General features: G+C 39.2%; 1 protein-coding gene across 21 annotated transcripts in view; it reads right to left on the bottom strand.

Moving 5' to 3' along the window:
- Positions 1-25,452, bottom strand: part of FNBP1 (formin binding protein 1) — a 103,928-nt gene that overhangs the window by 64,771 nt on the left and 13,705 nt on the right. For 20 of the 21 annotated variants that reach the window (XM_049833081.1, XM_049833098.1, XM_049833097.1 and 17 more), the window contains exons 2-3: positions 6,407-6,522; positions 1,213-1,269 (exon numbers count right to left, since the gene is read on the bottom strand). In XM_049833081.1, the coding sequence (XP_049689038.1) occupies positions 1,213-1,269; positions 6,407-6,522 (173 nt within the window). Of the gene's footprint in view, positions 1-1,212; positions 1,270-6,406; positions 6,523-9,181; positions 9,293-25,452 lie in introns of those variants that run through there. The other variant, XM_049833078.1, reaches the window with a different exon arrangement.

Here is a 25,452-nt window from a genome sequence, read left to right on the forward strand (position 1 = left end):
CTTGTGTAAACATCAATATCTCAGAAAACAATGGCATAAATAACCGATTCCCAAACAATGTTACTAAAAAGAAATTTAAAAGAAAATGAAAAGGCTGTTATCTCTGTTAATACAAGCCACTAGAGTAACTGTATACAGCAGCTTGGGGGGCTGACCCAAAAATCTAAATTAATGTAATCATACCGTTGGACCCGTATCCAAACTCGTTTCAAACGTTTCAAATTTCAAGGTCAAGGGTTTGAGTCTGCTGCTGGGCTCTCCAGAGGCAGAGCAGCCTCCTGCAATACAAGGCTGCAGGGTCAGACTCTGCAATGCCTTTGTTCAACGCTGATGCATTACAAAACACTGACGTTGAGAAACTTCAGAGTCAGAGCGTTCTAAAGAAAAAGGTTTTGCTCTGGCTTATATCCTGTCTGTTGGAAAAGCTCCTCCTCTAGAAAGTTCTCTTTAAAGAGTATCTTTAATTTCATCAAGGGCAGGAATGTTCTTAACAACATGCGGTCTATCATCACCTATATCCATGTCTGCAGTGTCACCCAGTGAAGGAGCTGTGCTTTGACTCTGCCATCGCTATCTGTGAGCACTACGTTAGTCCCATGCCATCAGGGACATATAGTCCAAATACATGAATCAACAGCAGTCAGCTGAGGCCATGCAACATCCTTCAACAGCAGCAAGCCATGTGTCCATCCCTCCCAGGATACTGGAAGTACAAACTACACCCTTCACCCTGCTCTTCAAGAACCACTGGTTTCTCTGTGGTGTTGTAACATTACCCCTTTAATAGGTTACTAATCTGTGTTGTCAGTCCATTTGAGTAATTTAATACTTAGGCAGACTGCTTAAGTTTCATGATAAAATTAGCAACTGTTACTGTTCCTGAAGAGTTTGGTCATTCACTTCAAAGGGCCAGGATCATACAGTCTGGCATAAAGTTTTTAAGGTATGTGAAAAAAAACAAAACAAAAACCCCCAAACCAGGCATCCAGAAACCATAACATAAAGGGAATTGAATAGTTACAGACCAAATCCAAACTTTGAAAATCCACTCCTTACTATGTACCATATAAGCCTATTTCTGCATCTATAATTTCTATACTCTTAACTTGACTTTAAAATCTTCGGTTTACAAGCCAAATCCTAGCTGGTAACCCAAACTTTTCCCCTTCCTCCATTAATGCATGCTCACCCAGCAGTGGATCATGAACATACCTGTATTCTTCCTCCTCTTTGGAGTTCTTTTTGGGTTGGTATTTCTTTGAAAGATTCCTAAAATTAAAAATACATGTATATAAAATTAAACTTAAAATCTCTTTTAAATTAACTGGATAATCTTTGCATGCACACACATTCTGTGGGACTCCAGTTTTTATTTGCAGCGATTAGACACCTCTTCAGAAGTATGATTGTAATTAGGCTTTTTGATTGCATTGCAGTAGCACTCAAAGAATGGGCCGCACAGTGCTTCAGTCTCTTATACTGCAATAAAGTAGCAGATTCTGAACCCAAGAAGTTCATAAATTAAGGTCATGAAGTCAATACAACCCAGTTCTGATTCTGCTGATGCACAAGTCTCCTTCACCTGATCTAAAGGAGAGACCCTTTCACAGTAAAAACACTGGTCCTTAGATACACAGGCATGCTTTAAAAACTCCACCCAGTAGAAGGTGCTACTCCATATCCAAAGGTCAGCCAGCCTATTAAAGTATGAGTTGCTGCAGCAGATGACACTCATGGCTAGGCAAATTTGCCTGCCTTCAGCAGGATGCTTTCAAGGAAGAGAAAAATCTTCATAAAGCTGTAGGAGCTGCACTGAGATGACAAAAGGGGGATCATTTTATGATTATCAACTGATGCTGGGAGAAACGTGAAATTTGATTATCCCAATTAGCGCAGATGATTGCATCTCTCATTACCCCACATCCAACTAATGATTTTCATTTTAAAATATTGATATGTTCTTCAAGTGATCGTATCCTGAATAAGAAATCTGAACATAACTGTTAACACATTTGACAGTTAGTATATAGCTTTCATTGTCCTGAAAGCACTGACTGCAAGCCCCTTGCCTGCAGCAAATCAAGGGTTTAATGAATGTGTGCTGTCCACCTGACACTCCATACCCCTTGCTGATACTTAAAAGCTCAGCATTGCCATGCATATTGCACTGCAGCATAATACAACACCATGCATCCTTTCAACAATGCAAATTTTAAGATCTTTTCAGTGCTGCAGTACTGGGATCTCGTCTGTTCTAAACTCAGCCCTATTACTATAATATGCTTTCCTGCAGCCTCTGCAGAAATGGAAGCCATTTGTTGAAGCTTTACAAGGTTGTTTCAGCGATTAAGAATATAACATACAAGTGGTATTGATAGAATCGTTGTCTGAAGGACTACCAAGTTGCATTGACCTATCTGTGCCAAACTCTTTGGAGGACTCCCAGAACACATCCAGTTGAAAAGAAACAGCTTTTTCAGAGGTGTAACCCACTCCCTGTTGCACGCTGGTTTTACTACTAACCAGGAGACAGCAGGGCCTCTTGTTTCACATTTCTTATTCCTTTTGTTCTCCTTAAGGAATTAAGAAGCATCTACCCAGAGTAGTAGCCAGAACCCTGGCAGATTTGCACAGACAAACGTGTTTCTCAAAATTTAAGTATCCCTACTGGAAGGGATCCAAATGAGCATCTCCTTTCCAGTCTTTGCCTTCTCTGAAAAGAGCAAGCTTTGAAACAATGAACTTTTCTCTAGTTCTGCATACAGCAGTTTCAACCAAAGAATACCGGCACAGGAAGAATTCTGCAAAATGTTCTGCATGAGTACAGTAAGTCTTATAAGCACTCTTTGTATGCCATGGGAATGCCTCCCTCCACACACCTGCTTAAAGAAGGGAAAAAAACACAAGAAAACATGCACAGAAGACTACACTAATAAGGCATTTTCACACACACTCAAAATGCACTTCTCCCTGCACTGTCATGCTGCCCCATTAATTCTGATATACACAGCTACTGTCTTGTTAATCTTTAAAGGTGTAGAAAAATGCTATGGAGCTGGCACAAGAAAACCTAGACAGTATGCTTTCACACAAAAAAATATTCTGAAAGCATGTAACAAGGATTAGCATCTGGGTTAAACATTTTGTTATTTTCTATGTACTTTATAAAAGACCAAATATTTGAGTTGAGCCTATATATTTGAGTTCTTCTATTTCACCCCCCTCCCCTTTTTTTAAAATCAAAAACATACATAGGGTTTTAAGCAGGATACACACAAAGAACCCAGAAGTGACACTGAATCCAGAAGTATTGCTGAAGTTCAGCGTGTAATCATACAGCGTCATGACGAGAACACCAGCACTTCCCAGGTTCAAGCTCACGAAGCAATGACACCTTCAGAGCTAACTGATTAAAGAGGGAACTAATACATAAGATCAAGGACCAGCAGTAAAATAGCAATTCTGGAAAGATACTGGGCTAGCCTGTGCACCTGTCTTTGATTCATGTTTCTATTTGCGTTTTACCCTGCATCATTTTTTTTGCCTTTCCAGCTTGTTTCTCTGCTCCCTTATTTCCACTTCTTTGACATCTTGCTCTTTCTCTCACATTTATCATTCATCAGAGGTTCCCAATTCCTGAGATCTTAAGGATTTTTTTCCAATAGGTCCTCCTCAAGGTTATCTGTCCATCATCACATTAGGCAAGGCTTTTGACACACTCTGTGATGCTCAGGAGCGTGCGCGCTTTAAGATAAGTAGTGACTAGGGAAGGACAACGAAACACCACTTCAGCACTCAGGGCACAGTGTCCAGCATGTCACATCCAACAGAAGCTCAAAACAAAACACAGGAACAAGTCAACACTTTACCACACTTTTAGCATCCCTTCCTTCCCAGCCTAGTATAATGACTCAATAATTATAATGTAAAAGAATTAAGTCAAATCTGAACTGGACTCTCAATCCAGTACTGATTGTAAATGGTACAAGCAGGGCTAAAATAGTGCAGGCACAATGTGCAAGATGTGGGACACTAGAGAGTTTCCTCCACTGGTGTAAGCAGATAAATTTGAAGCATCCTGCAAGTACCTAGACCTAACTTAGCACTTCTAAAAACCAAAATATTACATATGTATCTGCAGAATTATAAAGAGGAAGGAAAGAAACATTTTTAAATAGAAGCAAATTAATCTTCAACAGATGACCAGGCCGAGATGTAGATAGTAAGACAGGAAGAATAGCTAGCTAGGGAGCCCAGAGACCAAGCAGAAAACCCAGATTTTACAAAAATAAAGTTCAGCAGCTTTACTTACACTACAAATAAAACTTTGAGTTAAATCCACAGGGGTATCTTGTGTTAACTTGTCCCTTTTTAATAGTATGTCTGCATGTTACAACATGCAGTGATATGCCACAGCTCTTTTACACCAAATGGATATGATATAAGAAAGGTTTGCACCAGGCTTAGGAAGACTTATTAAAAGCAGATGCATGAATTTTTTTTTATTATTATGTCCAGCACTGTTTTATCTCAACATTTGACAAGTCTACATTTTTTGTTTTCCTTTTATATCTCTAATTTCTTAGATGACTCCAAACAGCATTGTGTTTAAGAGCTCCTCAGGGATGAATGCATTTGTCCTTGGATCATAGCAGGGTGGGGGACAATACACAGAGGGACAGAGGGAGACACAGGGACGGAAAGATGACAAATGCAGTTACACATGGGGAATTAAAATAAGGAGAGAAGAAACAAATTGACCAAGTTTGTTTTGGAAATCCAGGACAGAGTAAGAAATAAAACTCAGGAGTTCAGAGTTTCTAGATAGTCACAGGTAAAACTATCTCCCACTTTCCCTAAACATTTTGTTTGTGTGCTTATTTTCATAATTATGCTCTTTACACCCAATAGTTGTCATCCTAAGAAATTCAGTGAGTCTAGTGATTCTTCACAAGACAGGCCTGCTCAAACAGATACTTTGCTGGGGTTTCCCAGTCCACTCACACTCTCTTTCTTCCAGCTTATTTTGCCTCTGTAATTCAATCTCTTCTCATCTCCATAGGATGTGAGCAATTTGTTCCTGCACAAGTCATTTTCTATTTCCTGCTTGTCTATAGCAGAAGCCCTGGGGAATCCCTGTGGCATTCCCCTGAGAAAGCACGTAACCATAAAGGCACAGTTTTATCAACTACCAGCTCCTTGTAAAGAACAGGCCATTGTGCATCTCAAATCCATTCTAACACAAGCATCAAAAATTCTGGGTGATTTTTTTTGTTTTGCTTTGTTAATAGACATTGTGCTTTAGATATATACAGCTCAACTAAAACCTCAGATCTCAACCTCTATAAGTACGAAGAAGATGGAAGGAGTTCCAATATGTATTACTGTCATAAAAAACAAACAAACAAAAGGTATGGATTTACTGGAAGGGTTAGGAAGGATTAGTCCTGTGTTCCCCTTCCCAGTTAGCTCCACCACCTCCAGTTTACCACCCTGGACACTAGTGCCTGCCAACAATATTGCACCACAGCCTCTCTCGGCGGCAGCAGCAGGACTGTCTGTGTGTTGTACTCCCCTCTAACCCCTGTTCACCTCTCATTTTTTCTACCCTACTGGAAAAAGCAGGGTAAGAGCTACTCATTGTGGGAGGGTTCATGGCACCCCTTCCCTTCCCCCTTCCCCATTTACACTGAATCTGACATCAAGGAGTAAGTTTTCTGCGTCTGGTTCACATATGCTCATCTCTACCTACAACCCGATGGTCGAACCAGATATGTAGAACATACACAGCAGGAATTTTCAGTAATTTAGCTACTTGAGATAAACTCACAGGATCTCTGCTCTGGTCAGGAGACAGACCACAAGAACAGTGGCAAGATTATAAAACTGTCAAAATTCAAATCTCAGGCTGCAACCTGGTGAACTATATAGACAGAATTTCCAAGGGCTGAGACTTTCTGACCTGCAGTTTCTCCAACAAGTATCCATGAAGAGCTTGTCTTATGGAAAGAAACCCTAAACTTTGCCTTACAACAAATTATCATTATTGTGCTGAATTCTTAAACCCTTCAGCATTTACGCGCAGCAGTCCTAATTTCATGGAAAACATTACAATGCTATCCTCAAAGCCTGAGCTATTAATCATGCATAAATCGTGAGTAAGCCCTAGTATGCTACTCAGTCACCTAAATAACCTTTATTTTTGTAAAGCATATGGTTTTTAGCAGAGATAATAAAACAGTACCTTAAATTAACTTTAGTTTTCCATTCTCTAAATTAAAGCTATTCTCTAAAAGCCATTATTATAAACCAAACACATTACCACCACTGAAACAGTAAACTTGCAGATGATTACAGGCTCTGAACAGATGCAACTCAAAGTCCAGAACTTTACGTATCAACTTACCTAAGCTGCTTTGCATAGCTGAGTTCAATCTCTGTTCTTTCTTTTACAAACTTGATGTACTTTTCCAGAACATCAATACCCCATTGCGTATGTTTTTCTAAGTTGTCAAACTGGTCCTGCAATGAATAAAAAAAATAGTTTAGTCTCACTGAACTTAGAGATAACTAAAAATAATTTCCAAAGTGCGTATCACCATAAAGAAAGCGTTATTAATATTTTCCATTACCACAGTTAGACATTTTTGTAGTGACACAGGTTTTTACATCGACAGAAATCTGTCTTTTAACATGAGGCCAATTCAGTAGCATTCTTCATTCCTCATTTCTGAATCAGTTTTGTTTCAGAAATCCTGGCAATTCTACTGACTACGACCCTCTAATATAAAGATGTACTTAGACAAAGGATTAGAAATAGATATTCTTGCCAGTTTTTTATTTTACTCTGAAGAGTTAATAGAAATTCCATGAATTTGGTGCCTACTCCTTATTAATAATTCTGATTTTTGTCTCAAAAACACAGATTTAGACTCCAGCTTTGTCAGTGTTAGGAATTTAAAACATTGTTTAGAACAGCTAACAACCTTTTCATAGAACAGAATTTACTTCCCCTATAGCCTGTTTTGTTCTAAAACAGAAGGCGTGCTAACAAATGATACCATTAAAAAAAAAAAAAAAAAATCACATTAGCTATGTTTTCTTGTCTCCCGCCATTTATATACAGATGCTACTTTGTTCTTCAAATATTGTTGCCCTCAAAAAAACAGTCACACATGTTTTCAATAAAATCTTTTTCAATCAAGAACATTCCACAAGTCAGTTTGGGATTTGAAAATGCCAAGAGAAATTAAGCAACTCTAAATCCAAATTAATTATCCAAGCCAGATTATTACTATCTGAAGATTTAACCTAAAATTACCTTGTTTTTTAAAGTTTAGTTACTTTAACAACACTCAATAATCATCTATCCCACACAGCATTTCAGAAGTTAATGTTTCTACAAGACTTGAAAAATATTTTTCAAACTGTGATACACAAAATACTTATCCTGACAGAAACACAGTGTAATCAAGGTCTTTAATATCAGCCTGACTTATCTGGTACCAGGTTCCATTATGGTTTACATGGAAAATAGAGAGTAAGTTTGTACATCTGCAGTACAACGGTTAGATTTACAACATTTTCCAAAAAATTGTACACAGCAATAGATTTGGGTCAGATGCTTAGCTGCCACAATTAAAGCTTCTCACAGAAGCAATGCTTCTTTCTACCTGCCAAAGATTTGGTCTTGTGACTTTCCGTTTGTAGGGCTATCATCAAATGTTATCAAAGCAATACAAACCCGCTTCCTTAGATGCACAGAGTAGAAAAATCACAGAAAACTCCTACAAAGCCTAGTTTATTAATATGTTGCTTTTAAGCAAATACCACTTTCTGCTTTGTAGCATATCTGGCTCTGACAGTAAATTAGGTCGGTATCAGTAAAGATTCTTCCAGCATTGAACAAAACAGTCACATACACAAAAGCTGCTACTTGCTAACAGAACTGCTTTAGCTATATTTTGAAGGGAAGAAATAGGAACCATGTTACATGTGGAAAATTTGCAAAACTCTAGCAAGAAGCTAGTTAAGACAGCAGGTAATATGCATGGAATAGGACACACAGGGTTTGTGCATCCGGATATTTGCTGTGGTTTAGCATAAGGTACTATTTTAAGACAGTTCAGCCAAACTAGACTAGGCTTCAGTTGAAATTATGTCACTATTAGTCAATTCAAGAGGCACTGGGGGGAGAACAGCAAAAGGGCAATAGTATAAAGTTACAAGAACAGTAAAGAACTTCTAAGCCTTGTGCTCCAGGAACTAAGAAAAAGTGGCTAAGGGCAACTGGGAGGGAGGGGGGAAAAAGTTTTTTAAAAAATATTCAAACTACACAGAATAAAAGCCTGACTTCCAGCAATATAAACCAATGTAACATCATTCACTCAAAAAGAGGATGTATGTATTCTGCAAAAAGGGAAGACGTGGACTAAGCCAGAACATATTTGCATATAGACAAATCCTTATTTCAGACTATTTCACAGCTGGGGAGAATACAAAGACAACGTGGGTAACATCACGGACCTCTCCTCCTCCCAGAGGGCTCAGATCAGGAAGGAACATGGTGTGCTGTCTGGAGTGTGATGCCAGCATAACAAGGCACCTTCTGCTCTGCTTCAAACATACAACCTCTGATCTCTCAGATTATGCTGGTGTCGATAAAGTAGTGCAAACATGGCCTTTCTAAGGTTTCTGATAAAGAGGTCTTATAGCTATCCCACACCCTACTCTTCCACAATTTACATTATTTAACATAAACACACGCATATAAAATAAATACCCCACGAGGCAGTCCATTACTCACAAGTTTACATGCATTCACATACACTCCCAACTTTGAGAAGGGAAATCTCAGGGAGGGAAATCCACTCCCTAATCCCTCTAAGCAAATTAAACCACCCTTATCAGATATAACATATTAGTAGCAAAAAACTAACTTAGCATCCTACTGTAACCCCATACAAAGACGAAAGGTCATGGTTTCCCATAGGAAAGAATGCCTTTCAAAGAGATCCTGCCCTTCAAGATAATTCAGACTGCTGACTGCAAAGAAAGATAGAGCAGGTTCACCCTGGAAAAGCAATCTTGGTGGTGGCTTGACGAAACCTCTTCCACCACCATCACCACCACCCTAACTCAATTCTCAGAACATCATTTAGATTAGAGCATGAACAAAAACCTGAAAATGGCTCCAGATGGCTGCCTCAGTTTGGTCTGTTATCCCACAGGTGGATCTGCCGGACTGTTTCAGTGGCCTCACTATGTCAAGTTTGGTGAAAGAAAACTCCATTATGTACACTGCAAAGGCAAATACACGGCAGCACAGCTGTCAGACAGACCGACTGTGTGAAGATGCTAACTTTCTGTTTATAAAGTGAGCAGAGACACTCTTCCTGGGCTGAGCTGTAACCAGAAGAACCTCAACCAGATAAACTACAAGCACTGACCTCCGCTATCAAGAAGTGAGGCAAGATGAATTTTAGCTTTCTGCAGACTTTGCTGAAGAAAAGAGTTTGTCCTTTTCCAGGCATGGAACAGTTTTGGCCCAAGTGCCATTTCACTAAGCAGCCAACGCCCCACAACAGTGTTACACTGGGGTCATGTATTCCATTATCCGTTCTCTTTCCTGTGTTCCTTAAGGATGAAAAAAGTCAGTAAAATTGGCAACACCACCACTTTCTGAGCATGAGATTCCGAAGGAAATACAGTGCATCCAGAGGGACCCAACACAGATAGTCCTCTTTGTTTCATGAATCTGCTCAAAAAGCTGAAGGTAGGCAAAGGCTCTGTGTTAAAGCTAATGAATCACAGGGATGACAGAGTACCCAGAATGCTTTGATCGTAAAGTATAACCTTTAATTCATGGAATCCCAAAGTCCAGAGATACATGCAATCAAAGAAAATCCAGAACTTCTACAAAGGAGATTTTTGAGAGTAGTTAACAACATCATGCCTTCAAACAATCAATACTGAAAAGATTTTTTAAAAAAATTAATTTAGAATTTCCGAAATTCATTACAAAAATGCATTATCACATGGAATCTGAAGGGTAAAAAAACCCTCAACTGTTCTGTAGCAAATTTAATCTAGTTTTAGTATCCTTAACAAAGAGATTTTCACCCTTCTCCATGATAGACTGCCTCCCACAAAGGATTTCCCAGAAGCAGACTGCTAGTAAAAGTTCTTCAAAAGATTCCCAAACTCCAGTACTGTTTCACTTCAGTTTTCACTGAACTCCAGAATCATTTCATAGCTTAAAAAAAAAAGCTTTTCATAGTAACTGATCCCATAAAAAAAAAAAATCTCTCATGAAGTGGGCAATGTTATCAGTAAATTACCTAGTACTTTGATTAACTTAAGCATTTGTAGCACTGGGCATAAGCAGCTTCTTGTACTCAAACAGTAAAACTCAATGAGGATTTTCAAACACGGAGATCAGGAAAGGTATCACTGTCCCCCTGAAGCCAGGAAGAAGCTGGTGCGTGGCTGGAGAAGCATCTACCTTACAAAAAGCAGCAAGAGTGTAGCTTGTGAAGATTTATCTGTCTCGGCTCTCAAGGAACTTGGCTCTGCAATCATGAGCAGTCTAATGAGAGCACCACATTGTTTCAGCACAAAGCACACCATCCCTACCAGCGATGGATACAGGTTTAGCAGGTGAAGTGTGCCACTACAGCTGTGCGGGTTTGGACATCAGCTGGAAGATGGCTCATGATCTGCTGTTTCAGCTTTAAATTTCAATACACATATACTCCTTTGTTCGTTTTTGCAGCCTCCTCACCTTTCCAGTTAAGGATAACATTAAAACCAATAAATTCCACAAGGCTTTAACATTCTTCAAGAAAAGCATGAAAACAAGACTTCAAGAAGCATGACAGTGTTCAGTGAGAATGCTCCCACCACAGTGAGGGGGGAAACAAAAGGTCACTTTTGCACCTGTTTTCTCTGAAAAAGAAACACCAGAACATTTTCTAGAAGCGTTCACTACTTTCCTCTTACTCAGAGACTGCCTTACATCTAAGAACACTCTTGAGCAAAATACTGCACTGACAATAAGTCATGTATCACAGCAGGCTCCTACCACCACTTTCATGTTACTGTCTATGTCCTTTGGCCTTCCAACCTGCCAAACCTCATGTTCTCCCATTTTCAAGTCCCTATACTTACTGTGATATCAACAGCTTATTAAAGAGAATAGACTTTTGATTGGCAATCAAGATGTGCACATAATTAACCTACTCATACAGCTGTAACTTACTCCTCTTCATCAGATTCTGCCAGCTTCCCAATGACAGCAACACATGCCAGAACAAACACTTCATGCCTTCCCCAAGTGATGGAGGAGTTTGAACATACAAGTTGACCCACCTGACTTCACATGGGTGGGAAAGCAGAGCCTCTGCTGCAAGCTGCTTGGAACAAACAGCATCATCGTGTTTGTTCAGAGCCTAATACATTCTTGAGCAGGCTCACAAAAATTAAGCTCAAAAGAGGAAAGAACAACTTTAGTCATTAACTTGAATGGGAATTGGACATCCAAGGAGCCAGAATGCTTTGAAAGTTTTATCCCTAAGGCAAAGTGTGTTTCTAACTTCATTTCTGTTTCCATTAATTCTCTCCCGGTATTTTTACTGCTGCCCAAATAACCTCACATTCATGCATTCTTTCTGAAACTCGGCTGTGTGCTTGTTACCCTGACAATGCTTAAAATGGAAATAGTGCTGCCTATTTGCTTTTCCTCATTTTAATGGCTACTTCAAGCTGTCAAATCCCCTCACTTCTCAACTGTTCTCCTGAAGTCACATTCCCCAGCTATGCAAAGTATTTTGGGAAGAAATAAGTTAGCCATTAAAAAAACCAAAAGCAAGAAAAGCTTTCTTCCTATTTCTAAGCCACATAACATGGAGTACAAGCAATTATTGAGCAATAAAGAAGTGTTATTCATGTGGTCTTTGAAGATCAGCTCAGTAAGATACCCCTTCCTCTTTCAAGAGTTCTTCCATCTATTGCAAAATAGTTCAACACAAGGCTCGTTCAGATCCAATGATGGATGGGGCTTTAAATTTACCACCAAAGGGCTTGAGCATTAACATCTACTGAAATAAAGGGGGTATCCTCACTCTACTCTTGAGTTACAGTCTCAGTGTCTCTGCAGCCAGACAATACTCACTCAGGTCGCTGTACTCCCCATGTCTGCTAAGTACTTTTCACAAACAGAAAGGCCAATGACATGGAGTCCAACTCCACCATACAGCTAGGCCAGAAGTCCTGGGATTTCTATTTGGTTTCAAATGTGAACAAAACATTAGATTCTGGGAGACTTTACCAATTAATGCTGCAATTTTAATCATCGTGTCAAACCTGCTCAGATTAGCTTTAGGTGGCAGCATTTACCATACCAGTAACCAGGCTGAACCGTCACTCTTTCTACTATTTTCACAGGTAGTGGTGCAGAAGTGCGAAATTAAGAAGAATGCTAATACAGAGACAAGTAGTGAAGAAAGAGTATGCTAAAAATTCAGATGCTAGTAACAGAAAAACAAAGCCCTTATATTTAGCATATTCCTCCTATAAAGTCTAATCCAGCAATGTAATGTAAGACCCACGATTCTTAAATGTTAAAGAGTATTTGAAGACTTTCTACTGCCTCATTGTCCAGGGAGTTTGATTCCATTTCCTCCCCAAAATACTTGTTCATCCACTGTCCTAAAACATAAGTAGGAATAGGGGAATTAAATGCTAATTTTCACCTCTGGTTCATACCTTCTCCTCCCACATCCCTCTTTTTTAAACTCTCACCCAGTTCCATGGGCAAAGAGGACCTAAAGATCAAGAATACATTACAGTGTTCAAATTCTAAATTACTTTTTTTAGATTCCATGGTTTAACAACTTCAAATTATAGAAGTAATTAACAGGATGATGAGACCTTCATAGCCTTGGTCAAGTCCCATATGGCACTATAGTGCTAGCAGAATACAACAGAATTCAGATCACAGATCCTCAGAGACCTACAATAAAACTGTATGCAAATGTTAACAGTCTTCAGGCAAATTAATAATGAAATAAAATGCATAAAGTACAGGCTACCACTGCAAGAGCCTCGTAGAAAACAGAGATGAGGAGAAAACACAAAAGCACTTCAGCATCTGTTGACTCAGCCACTACTGACGAGAGACAACTTCCCACATAAAACTTGTCAGCTGTAGTCAGTGAAATTCTCAGTTAATCACAGCTAAACAAACATCCGTGTTTATACATGCTAAGTATGAAATAGAGTACAGGACACTAACCTTTTGCTTCACGCAGCACAGACAAGGAGGACTAATGGCACCATGGAAGGCATACCGATGGGACAGGGAGACCATCTCTTTTTGGTTGACATTCAAATGATTCTGTGGCTTTACCAGTTGTTTTATGAATCTACCCTTCCATCACCCTTGTATATCCGGTTCTTGTTCACAAAGCTATTTATGATCGTATGAACTTTTCATGCAGATCTCCTATTCATTCATGTGTTTAATTTCATTTTACCCTTTAAATATTAAATAAATTCTTCCTGACCTTTCACCTTAAACAGGCATATTTCCACTCAAGCAACACCCCAGAAAAAATTCCATCTTACTCTCTCACCTCCATCCTCCCTTCATCGCCATCCCTTAAACTCATTTTTCCATTAATCCCCAAAAGGGTTTTAACTATTCTTTTATCTCTTCTGATTCACCTTAGAACTTGATCTACTTATATGAAAATAGAAGCAAAAATAAGATTCTTTTCTGAATCATTAGGCAACTGAGTGCATTTCAAACTCAGAGGGGGGATATCCCAGAAATCAAGAGTGGAAAAAGACTATGTTTTATGTTGAAACATCTTTTATGTTGCTAGATAAACTCACCTCTAATTGTCCTAGTTGTTCCAATAAACATTTTGAATTAAGCAGTTTCTGGTCTGTATTTCAGCCATGAAATGCTTACTCTCTTCAGCATTTTGCTGAAGCTGTAAAGCAAAATAAGTTCTAATATTTATGCCAATTTTAACTTGGATTTAAAATAAAGTTGCCCCAGTATAATAGCAAGGCCCTTTGCACAGCAAAGGGTAGCAACAGGGAGTAACCCTCTTAATTGCTCCCAAGACCAACCACACTCATCCCCACCCAGAAAACCACCTTCCACAAACTCAAGAGTGACCCCTCCTGCTAATTAAGCAGAAGTGCTGTCTCACAGGCATGTTTCGGCCATACCCTAACCCTACCTTGATGGAAACCTGACTGAAGTCAAACAAGAAGCACTTCTGAAAAAAGCCACCTGAGCATATGACACAGAGGCCAGCACCTGGAGAGCAAAACGAGTATTACAGCCACGCTGAGGCATGGCCAGTTTCAGGAGTACAACCAGATCATCAGGGTTGGCATGGAACAAATGAACATGCAACACCTAACAGAAAGACCCTCCTATAGTAAAGCTACATAGGCACATTCCCCACTAACAAAAATGCTGAGCTGGTCTTCGTATTAGCGTAGCTTATGACCTCGTTGTAGAGAAGATGATGCACAACAGCAGACTCTAAACCACAGTAGTAGGTTACAGAGAGCATGACAATAAACAGCAGCGCAAAGCCAACTAGCGAGCTTTGAAAGCAGGGAAGGAAGGGAGAGCAACTCCCTCAGCAGCAGCACAGAGCATCAGGTCGGCAACAAGACACCTCCGCCTGCCTGACAGGTCACCGGGAGCACAGCCCGAGCACTCACGTTGGTGACCCACTTTAACACCTATTACGGAAGCCTTGCAAAACCTGACATGTGGTTCAGGGGAGATGCTTCCCTGTGTGAGTACAACCAGTATCAACTGCCAAGATGTACACACGCACTCTCAATGTCTAGTTCTCTCTGCTGACAGCTTAAACCGTGAACTGAAACTACTCCTTCCTGCAGTGGCCAGAAGCCTATGAGTCACTGCTGCCGCCCGGCTGCTGGTGCAGGAGCCGTGGAGCTCCAGGAGGAGCAGGTGCTCCTGCAAGAAACCTCCTGGTCTTGACTCCAGCAGCTGCTCTTGCCACTACAGCAAACAGCCTTCCTCACTGGAGCCTGAACCTACTGGAGCCCAAACTTATTCGACCCCCCTAAACCTTCCACCTCTGCCATCCCGGTGTCAAACCAAGCCTTCTCCTCCCCCCGTAGCCTGCTGTATCCTACAAAGGATGTGGTAAAGCAGAACTTGTGGTCCCTCTATAGCAACAGGGCAAGTAACAGTGCTCACACAGCAGCCAGGAAGGAAGGTGAGAGAGACGATGTGCCATACAAGAGGATGTGGTTGCTGCTACTGCAGCAGCTTAAAAAGATGCTGCGAGAGGTAAGACAACAGAGAGGAATGATTAATTCTGCGGAGTGAGAAGGCAGGAGGATACGAACAGCTCAACTGAAGCAGGACAGAGCAGATGAGCAATAGGTCATTAAAAGAAACAGCAACCAAACCAAAGGACACTGGATAGTTAGGGAAAATAAGACAGTCCTTTTGCAGACAAAAGGCTAACGGGAAGCCTGGTTTTCTTGGAACAAGGGAGATTGATGTGCAAATATGTAGGTTACATGCCCTCGATGGCACATGTGGAAGAACATAAGTCCATCTAGTACAGAGCATTATTTAGGTGCCATTTCATTTTCATTCAATTACCTGAAAAAGGCCATACAGAAGCATTAGACACTTGACACAAGTCTTCTGCTGTTATCAGTGGGAGATGCTTCTAAGAAAGCTGTATAACATCTCTTGAGAGAGGAAACGTGCACCTTAGAGGTGTCAGAATTTCATGCTCTTGAAAATGAGTATTATAGTTTCCTTCAAATAAGGAAAAGGTAAGGCTCAAATAACATTGTTTGCAATGTCCAAGGATACCGTTCATAGATGGCCATGCTACAGCAGTAATTCATTTCCTTCAAGTAAGTTTATACATTTTGAGGTTTGAGGCACTGCACGACTTTGCCACAATGAGAACCATCTGTCATAAGCAGGCCATTCAGAAATGAACACTTCTTTTCAAGCATACAATTCTGCTTATAAAATACATGCAAGAAACCCCATAACAGGACACAGTTTTGTTTCAAAATACATTATAAAGTGCAAATTACAACCCAGGATATAAGAAAGCTCTTAAAAAGAAAGATAGTAAGAGAGAAACCTCAACTAATGCCAGATGTAAGGTCAGAAATACCCACTATTTTTATTGAAGGACTGAGTGCATTTCAACCTTTTTCTGTACGTGTTCAGTTATTTAAACTGAAGACAAACACGCACATGCTGCTTTCTCCTTTTGGTGATACTAGCACAATTCAACCAATTTAAGTGAACTTACTCCTACTAGGTATGGGGATAAGCAGCAGAATCTAGACCTTAAAATCCAGACTCATTAGCTAAGCAAAAGCTAAACAAAGGCTCATAACTACTAAAATCTACTGGGGCCCAGAGAGATGATGCATCTCTACCACTAGCATTAATGATACCCATGAAACTCATTTAAAAAACAAAGAAACAAAACAAAGCAATGCTAACCTCTTCCTTCTGCTCATCCTGGGGGAATAGAATGGGACAAGGATTTGGTTTTTGCTGACAGTATCCAGAGCTGCAGACTGAAAGCTGCAATGACCCACAGGGATTCGCTGTTCTGTGCGTTATAAACAAGAGCTTTGAAAATGAGCAGATTCTGGTGTGTATCGCTCTGCTGCTGGGACGGTATAAATCATGAGCCACAGCAGAACCCCACATCCGAGCTGCCTCCCTCAGGAGTTGCAGCATGGTAACAATGCTAAATATACGTTGTTGTTGTTGTTCCAGTAAGGTTTTTCAGTTGACAATGTTGCAACTTTTCAGTGTTCCCCACCACCATCCCACTTCCCTGATTTAATACACACCCATTCTTTTATTCTGAAATAATTTGAACAAATGCAATTTTAGATCTAATTCCCAGTAAATCTTTTGGTGCCTGGCTACGTCTTTGGATTAACTGTTGACTGATTTTCATCCTCTTTTTTTTTTTCCATTCTGCGAAGCTCTCCCTTAATAATACCAGCTGTTAAAACAAAGATCAACAAGATCTCTTGCCCACACAGTTTCCCCTTTGGGCAGCTGTGTACTAATTATTAAAAATGAACCATACAGTGTTCCTGCTTATTGCATGGATAACTACAACAGAAAACAAACAAGCCTGCTGATCCATTTAAAAGACACAGACAAAAAAGGCAATTCTGCCCTCTTATCCAAAACCATACTGAATTACCATAGTACAATCTTATCCACAAGAACAATACTTCAAACTGTAGTCTGTGGGAATGTGTTTTGAGGAAACTTGCTTTTTCCCCAACTTCTTTGTAAACTAATGCCATAGTGGATTCATCATGTAGAATATCCGAGCTGTTCTATGCATCCTCGTGTGCACAATTTTGTCATTAACAACAAACCTTATCAAACATGACACTGCTCTAAGCTCGCAGCTGGAGTTTAGGGACTCCTGAATTTCAATCCCATTCTCTTGAATTCTTTGGAGGAGTAATACTTGAGTGAGGGAGGTTTTTTTGTTTGGTTGGGGGGAGGTTTAATTTCGTTATATTTATATATATCCATTTCAGAAAAAAAAAAATAATCAGTGACATTGTTAAAACTTTGCAAAATAAGAGCTCTTGATCTCCCTCTAACTAAATGTAGCCGCTACATTTAAAAAAAAAAAAGTAAAGGCCTCAACAGGTATGCCTGGTATTCTCAATATTAAAACTTCTGATCTTCTAATCTCTATTAAACTAATCACCTGTTAGGTATAGAATTGAGCATGTGTGCAAATCTCTTTTCTACACAGATGCTAATGTGAAGATGTATTTTTGTATTAAACAGAAGAGAACAGCCTTTACTCCTCTGACTCATTGTTACCTCCTCCTCTGGCTGTGAAGCTCTCTGAGAATTGACTACCAAACTCCACTGCAGGCATGGTGTCCTTATGGGATGTTTATGCAGATGCTTTGAAAAGAAAGATGTTGTAAAAGGCACTAATTCTGCTTAGCTGGAGGCTGCCTCCTAGTGTCATTGGAGCAATGGCAATACCTAGGGTCAAAAAATAAGCCCCCCCCTCCTGAAGCGTGTCCAAAGCCCTTCCCTAAAGTTCAATGAAAAGTGTAAACAGACTGTTCCCTCTTCTCTTTTCCAAATTAAACGGAACTAACAGCTGAAAAAGACTAAAGCACTCCTTTACAAATGTGGTTCAAAATGCATTTAATATCTTAAATACCATGACATTACAAATATACAAATAAAGTTCCTAGATTTTTTTCAAGGGCCACTTCACACTCAGGACCAAATAAGATTACTGCTATGCCTTCTATCTGCCATTGGATTCCATTTTAACCCAGAAATTAGATTTGGTGCTTCTGCTCTGACCAAGAAATAGTTAGGTTTCCAAAACAGGAGACTTCTCAAGAGACATATATATGATTCAGGAAATCTAATGCAATAGAATGACACTGTCGTTCTGAGTACGTAGCATTTTAAATGTCTGCAAGCCTAGGTATAAATTCAACTTAAATTTTAAACACAAAGTTGATCACTTCAAAATTTGTTAGCAAACTCTATTCAAAGTGCATTTCATAATTCAGTATTATCCACTCATACACTCCACTCTGTCGAGTGGAGTCAAGCAACACTGGCAAAAAAATAGATTAGTTCTGGAACTAGGCCAGAAAGAAAATAAGCAAAGAGCTGAAGACAAGCTGAAGAGACACTATTCCTTAAATCCATCTATTGGGGTTTGTCACACAGCTTTTTTTATTACAATAAGACTCAACTCTTCCTACAGCTATGAAAATGGCAACCAAGAAACGCAGCTAACATCCTGTCAAATATTTTCCTATTACCTCTTAACGTTCTCATCTCAGCTTTTCAGGTGATAAAACGCTTCAGAAAAGGGACTAACCCCTGCTGCATTTGCACACACACTGCAGTACTTTGTAAAGTCAGGCCATTTGTCTTGATTTTGACAACATTGTTTCAGACTGATCCCACTTGCAAAAAATACTCAAACTTAAAGCCGAATCTTGTCACACCCCTTCTCTGCATAAGATGAGGTCACCTGTATGGCCACAGAATTAATCTACAATTAACAAACAAAAATATGGTCAAACCAAAAATAATGTGGCAACTGTACCACTGACACATCTTGCTAGGGATCAGAAACATCCACCTGTGCATCAAAGCACATATTTCCATCAATAAACAAGCATTCTCCGATAACTTAAGTTTCTTTTCCTTAAGAGAGAGCATACACTCATTTTCTCACATGCTCAGTTCTATTCCATTTCTATAAAGTTTACCCTCAGGTAACAACTTCCGTTAATTATAGTGTGAACTCATGTTAAATCAGAGTTTAAATCTGAGGAAAAGTAATCGCATTTCCCTTAACCAAATAATCACTATATAAAGCCCCTCCGAAACTCCACTGGGTCTCCCCCCTCCTCCCAACAGAAGCCTCTCTCAGTTCTCCGTAATAAGATCACGGCAAAAATAAATGACTGCAAAGTGGGTGGAATAAAGAAGGGGAAATATTGTGCAAAATGCTGACCCACCAAAAGCACACAAAGCATTTGTTCAGTAGGGACAACGAATAATTTAATCTGAGGCAAATTACCAAACAAACATCAATTAAATTACACGCTAGAATACAAGAGAAAGTTCTCCCACACACATTTCAGGTTTGCAGAGTCAATACAGAGGCACACACACAGCCAAGCACAATGCTCTGTGGACTGTGATGGAGTCATCCGAGCTACTCACTCAAGGATACTTGAGACTCTCCACAGGACATGAGACAACTACAAGCATCTAAAGGGAAAGAGGTAAATTTAACTTCATCACACCAAATAAACATTCATACAAGAACAGAGAGAGCATGTGTCACCAAGCTTTGTAAAATGGGAAGAAATCAGTGTTTCCTACCCTCTAAACATGGCATTCATGAAGCATACAGAACTAGAGTTTTATAACACAATTATCTCTACTATCCATAAATTTTAAGTGCCCAACCACCTGATCGGAGAGCATTTGAAGCAAGTTGTAGAAGCAGCAAAGATCCTCCAGCTCTAACAGCAGCCCTGTTGCATCGGCAGCACTTATACACCTAACAGATCTGAAATAGGGACCAGTTCACAGAGACAAGTGGGGAACCACAGCACAGCGAGCGAGACAGTGGTTTGCTGACTGTCCCACAAAGATGCTGTAGTAATACCATGCTCTGAGCCCCAATGGACAAAGCTCAAGTTCAGTATGCTAACCATACATGCTAACCAAGATAACCTAAAATTACAGTTTCTAGAAAGTAGGGCATCTTCTTACTGACTGTACAAACCTTCTACCCTGGCTCCCTACAAAGCCTCTGGCCTCTCAAAGTAAAATAGTCAGAACATTTTATGGAAATAAATCAACAATTACACTCTCTTCTGACTAATATGACTTGGAAACCTAAGCATCAGGAATAAATAATGTTTCACCATCCTGAACAAGAAAAGCAACATCCTTTGATCCTTTAAGTAAAGACTGCTTCCCTCAGCAAGGATATTCTGCTCATAAGCTGGATAGGCAAGTCTAGCTAAGCAAAAAGGGTAATTCAGTTTTCTTGCGACAACAATCTCATGTCCTTGGGTTCCAAAAAAACCATGCGAGTGTTTTATAACTCATGCTGTAACAATTATGATGGTACCATGATATAGATTTCAAGCCTTCACAACGCTTGAATAAGCATGCTTCTTCACAACCCTAATGTGAATTACAGCAGTAAACAGTCATCTTCTATTAATCTAGGTTTTAGACAGTCATGAAGAAAAGTACTACCCAATTTATAATAGTGCTTATTGGAGCTACGATTAAAAGCCACACGTATGTCACACCAGTCTGGCTACTTGCTTCCGCCCATCCCATCTTCCAGTACTACATATTTGCTTAAATCCAGTATCAGTGAAACAAGGGACAGCACTAAATGTTTGGTGGGGTTTTTTAATTCCATTCCTAAACATGCAGCTGCAACAGCTTTATATTCAATTCCCAGTTCAGAACAGTGATTCGGTACTGGTTCACAAACTTCAGATGGAAGTTCTGCTGCAGCAGGCACTAACATTATGCTTTACCCATCTAGACAGCTTTCACTAAAATGTTTGGGTTCAATCTCTGAATAAAAGCATCCATTTTAAGACCTGAAAATAGACTTCTAATGTTTGAAACTTTCTGTAGTTTTAAAAGTGCATTCATATCCCTCTTCTCCAAGAACTGCCAGACAGAATACTCTTTCTGAGGGAGGCAGGTGTTGGTTTACTACACAAAGACAAAAAGAAGAAAAATGGTTTAGTGTCATAACAGTTCTGCTCTGGCATTTAAATATCAACTCCCAATCTTAAGATGGAATGGAAAATACACATGAAAAAAATCAGGTTGACTGCATCCAGCCTCATTAAAACCACATTATGTTAGTTTACTTAACTGTAAAGGCAACTATTTTTTCAACATAAATCCTAGACGTCCATTGAGATTAAACACATTTCAAAACATGCAATATATGTATCCATTGGTATCTAGATAAAAGCACTAATAGCAGCCTCATAGAATAACGAGCTCTACAGCAAAACCTACAGCACAATGAAACTCCAAGACAACTAATACTACCAGGAAAAGATTCTTACTAACTTTGCTAAGCCAAGGACATGCAAGATTTTTCAAATACAGATCTTGAAATTCCTTATAAAGCTGGTAAGGCTACGGCAAGCAGACAAGAATTTAAAACTCTCTTTTAAGGAGTTTAGAGCCAACAAAGCTCCTGGTATTTTAGTGACATTGCAGGCTCTTGTAACACTGCAGGCATTTAGAAGTGCTAGCAAATTAATATGCTGCACCAACTCATTTGGTGAACAATCTCATTCAGATCTTAAGCTGCTTGTCCTGTGTTCTGAATGTGTTAGCAGGCTGAAAAAAATCTGAGGCGCCAAAGATATTTTCTGAAAGGGTGCTACAGTTTTTTCCAAGCGTAAAGCTGCTTGCTGTACTTTGGACTGATTACTGGGACAGCGATAAAAAGCGTTCTGTCTTAAAGACAAACAAAACCAAGACCACCACACCACATAAATTGTGATGTTATTAGTTAAAGGACTAAAACTACAGTGCAACATTATAAAAATCTTCATAATAGAAGTAGTGGAGAGCTTCTGGTTAAGTTTAGAGTCAGTATTACAGCACAGCATGTTTTACAGGAGTATTTCTTAATTAATTGCTTTACTAAGACTATGTCATAGAAATGTACTGCACACAGAGCACATGCAGTGAAGTTTTGTGAATAAAGCTACACAACTACACAATCCCGATTTCCACTCTTCTCACATTCTTGGAAGATCAAGTAGAAGGCTACCACAACAAACAAACAAAAAAGTAAACAGAGGAAATGCTTACATTATAATGTGCTACTTGTGATTTCCTATCACAGCAATAATAAACCACGAAGTATCAAAAGAAGATAGCAAGCACAGTGCTGCTCTTTTCTACCACTATTGTGGGAGGAAGTCTAACAGATGTTGGCTTGGTTTCCAGAAAATAATGGATTCCCCAACTCTACAGGTCTATTTGGAATAAACAGTGCCCACAAATTATGTGCAAATCTGTTACAAATTCACTTCTCCATAAGCCTGCCATTCAAAATAAGCAGCTGATAACATAGCAATAACAAGAATACGGCCAGTTCACATATAAAAATACTGCTCAAGAGTAGACTAGCATCTCGGAAGGCAACCATAAATTTAGGTCAGCTTGTAGCTGTGCTGTTCAGCAGCAGAACAGGAAACAATGTGATGTGCAGAACAAGATGTCGGTCACTCAGGCTCACTCTTTCCTGAAGCAAGAGAAAAATTACAGCCCACTTTCAGTATTACTTCTGCACACTTGCAACTGGAAGATCCTGCATGCTGCAAGGCAGAGACCAGCTCATCCCATTCTGCAAACAGAAACCCTCTTTCTGGTAACATCCAAACATGTATTCACAGTGCAATGGCTTACAAAGAGAGATGAAGCTGTTTCCTACAACCCATTATTTTTGAGCAGGGCTGTGTAGGGCATCTCACAATTACATCCTTAAGGAGTAAGTCATTAACTCCTTAAATGAAAAGAAATCAGACACACACACACATTGCATCCTCTCTTTATCAGGGATGTGTGAATATCAGTCCGGCACGTCTTCAGAAGTCTAGACCAGAAGGGTTTTAAGCAGATGCCATTAAATATTTATGTTGTTGTATTTCATTTTTTGTATGACTATTTATTTGAAGGGAATTAATTAGTACATTGGAAAAATAATTCTTTGAGGTGCAGCTGTCAGACATACAGACTTTTTATAGCATCCAGTGAACATTGCAATTCTAGTATAGAGAATCTATTCTGGGTATCTATCAGCATCCTATATTGATTTTTCAGTGTAAGAAGATACAATAAAATAGATACCCTCTATTTTACTTTTTAACTTTGTCTCAGAGTACAGTAACTATTCAGCAGTTTACAATTTCACAACACATAAGAACTTTCATAACAAATGTGGGTGCAAGAGAAGTTACTATCTTTCTCCCCAGACCGGAAGAATCATGAGATGGGAGAGGTTCGAGACCTGTGTACAATTTCCACGTCCTTGAGTGACATGCACTCCATCCTTCCAATCTGACTTGTGTTTAATTCGCATTACACAATTTGCAATACAGGGCCCATCAATGCCTTGATTGCACAATGCCTACCTAGCACAATAGCCATGGGATCTCCAGCAACAACTGCTATGACAACTCCTCCCAGGTTCATAAAATACATAAATAAATAAACAAAGTGGGACTTCTGGAACAGCACAACACTTTGAGCAATGCTCTTATTAAAACACCAGACACTTAAGTGCTACAAGGGTTGACATCCTGTAAATTACACTGAGGCGCACTCCTCAAAAGTCTTGCTAGATGCACTTCCAACTCATTTATTACTGGAATGAGGTGGTATTAGAGCATTTAGTTTCAAAGCAGAAGACAGTAAAGACAAAATTCTCATTTTTTGTGTAAGAGATGTTGGCTTTGGATATTACAGTTCAGAGCAAATGTAACCTGGGAAAACTCCCCACCTCAAAATACTTTTTAAAAAAAAAAGTCTTCCCATTATATTAAAATACCAAGTTACTATCAGAAATCCTTCTTTAGTACTCTAGAGTCTTATAATCAGAGAAAATTATTTGCTGCTTCTATTACACTTAGTATATTCAATTGATCTATAAGACACCTTCCTCCATCAAACATGACACTTCTTGAGTTGGCACTCAAGCCTGCCTGCAAGAGGTTATCACACGGCACTTCAGTTGACATTTTTGGAAACATACGTCACATATTCTAAAGTACATGGTGAGATGAGTTAATCTTATGAGTAATGCAAGAGAGACGCAAAAGAGAACAGCGTCTTTGAGAATAAATAATCTACTCATGGAAAGTAAGACACATGGGGGGACAGCAGAAGATAATGGGATATTAACAAAACAACTGGTCCTGCTGCAGAACATCAGAAAAGAGAAAATTTACTTTACCAGAGCTCAGGACTAAAACGTAAGGCATCTGCATGTACTGGAGAAAAAATTTCTTAGCTGGGATAGTAGACACATAAATGCTCTAGAAAAACATGTGCCTGAAATGAGACTGAAGGTTCTGAACACTGCACTGCTTTGCACAGACATTAATGCAAACAGTGACAGATGTTCAGAGAGCAGAGTCAGCATTACTAAATTAAGCACAATGATCTAAATTTCTTATTAACCTCAAAAAAAAGCCAAAGATCCATAATGCAGACAGACATAACGGGTGCATAAACAATAAACCCAGGGCTTCAGCTTTTATGTATGCTGAAGTAATTGAAATTATCTGTAAGGTTACAGGCTGAAGAATAAGGTTCAGTTCTTTATAAAATGTGATTTAGCTGAACAATGGTACAAAATACAAGCAATTTATAAAATAATAGATACACTAATAAAGACAAATAGTCTAAGCAACATTTTCCACAAGTGCAAGTACTTTATGAGACAAAGCTTATCATAAGGGCTTCATATTAGAAGTGATAATGGTGGCAAGGTGAAAATAGATCTCATTAATTTATCCTCTCTCTAAAATTAAAAGGCTGTAATTTAAGCAAAAATAATAAACTTCACTACAAACAAAATCCCAAAAGTTAAATAAACTTTTCATATCTTTGCTTTCTTGTCACCTTTATAATTCCTATTCCATTGTACTTTTCTGTCTAGGCTGAAGAAAATCATATGGTTTACAAACTTTAAATCAAATATTTCCAAATACAGATGTAGAGTTAATATATATTGCCTCACTTATGCAATAGTAATTAACATTTTATCTTGGGACAGGAAGATCAAAAAAATACTCCTT

This window comes from Accipiter gentilis, chromosome 29 (assembly GCF_929443795.1).
Source record: "Accipiter gentilis chromosome 29, bAccGen1.1, whole genome shotgun sequence".
In the NCBI taxonomy this organism is placed as follows: Eukaryota; Metazoa; Chordata; class Aves; order Accipitriformes; family Accipitridae; genus Astur; species Astur gentilis.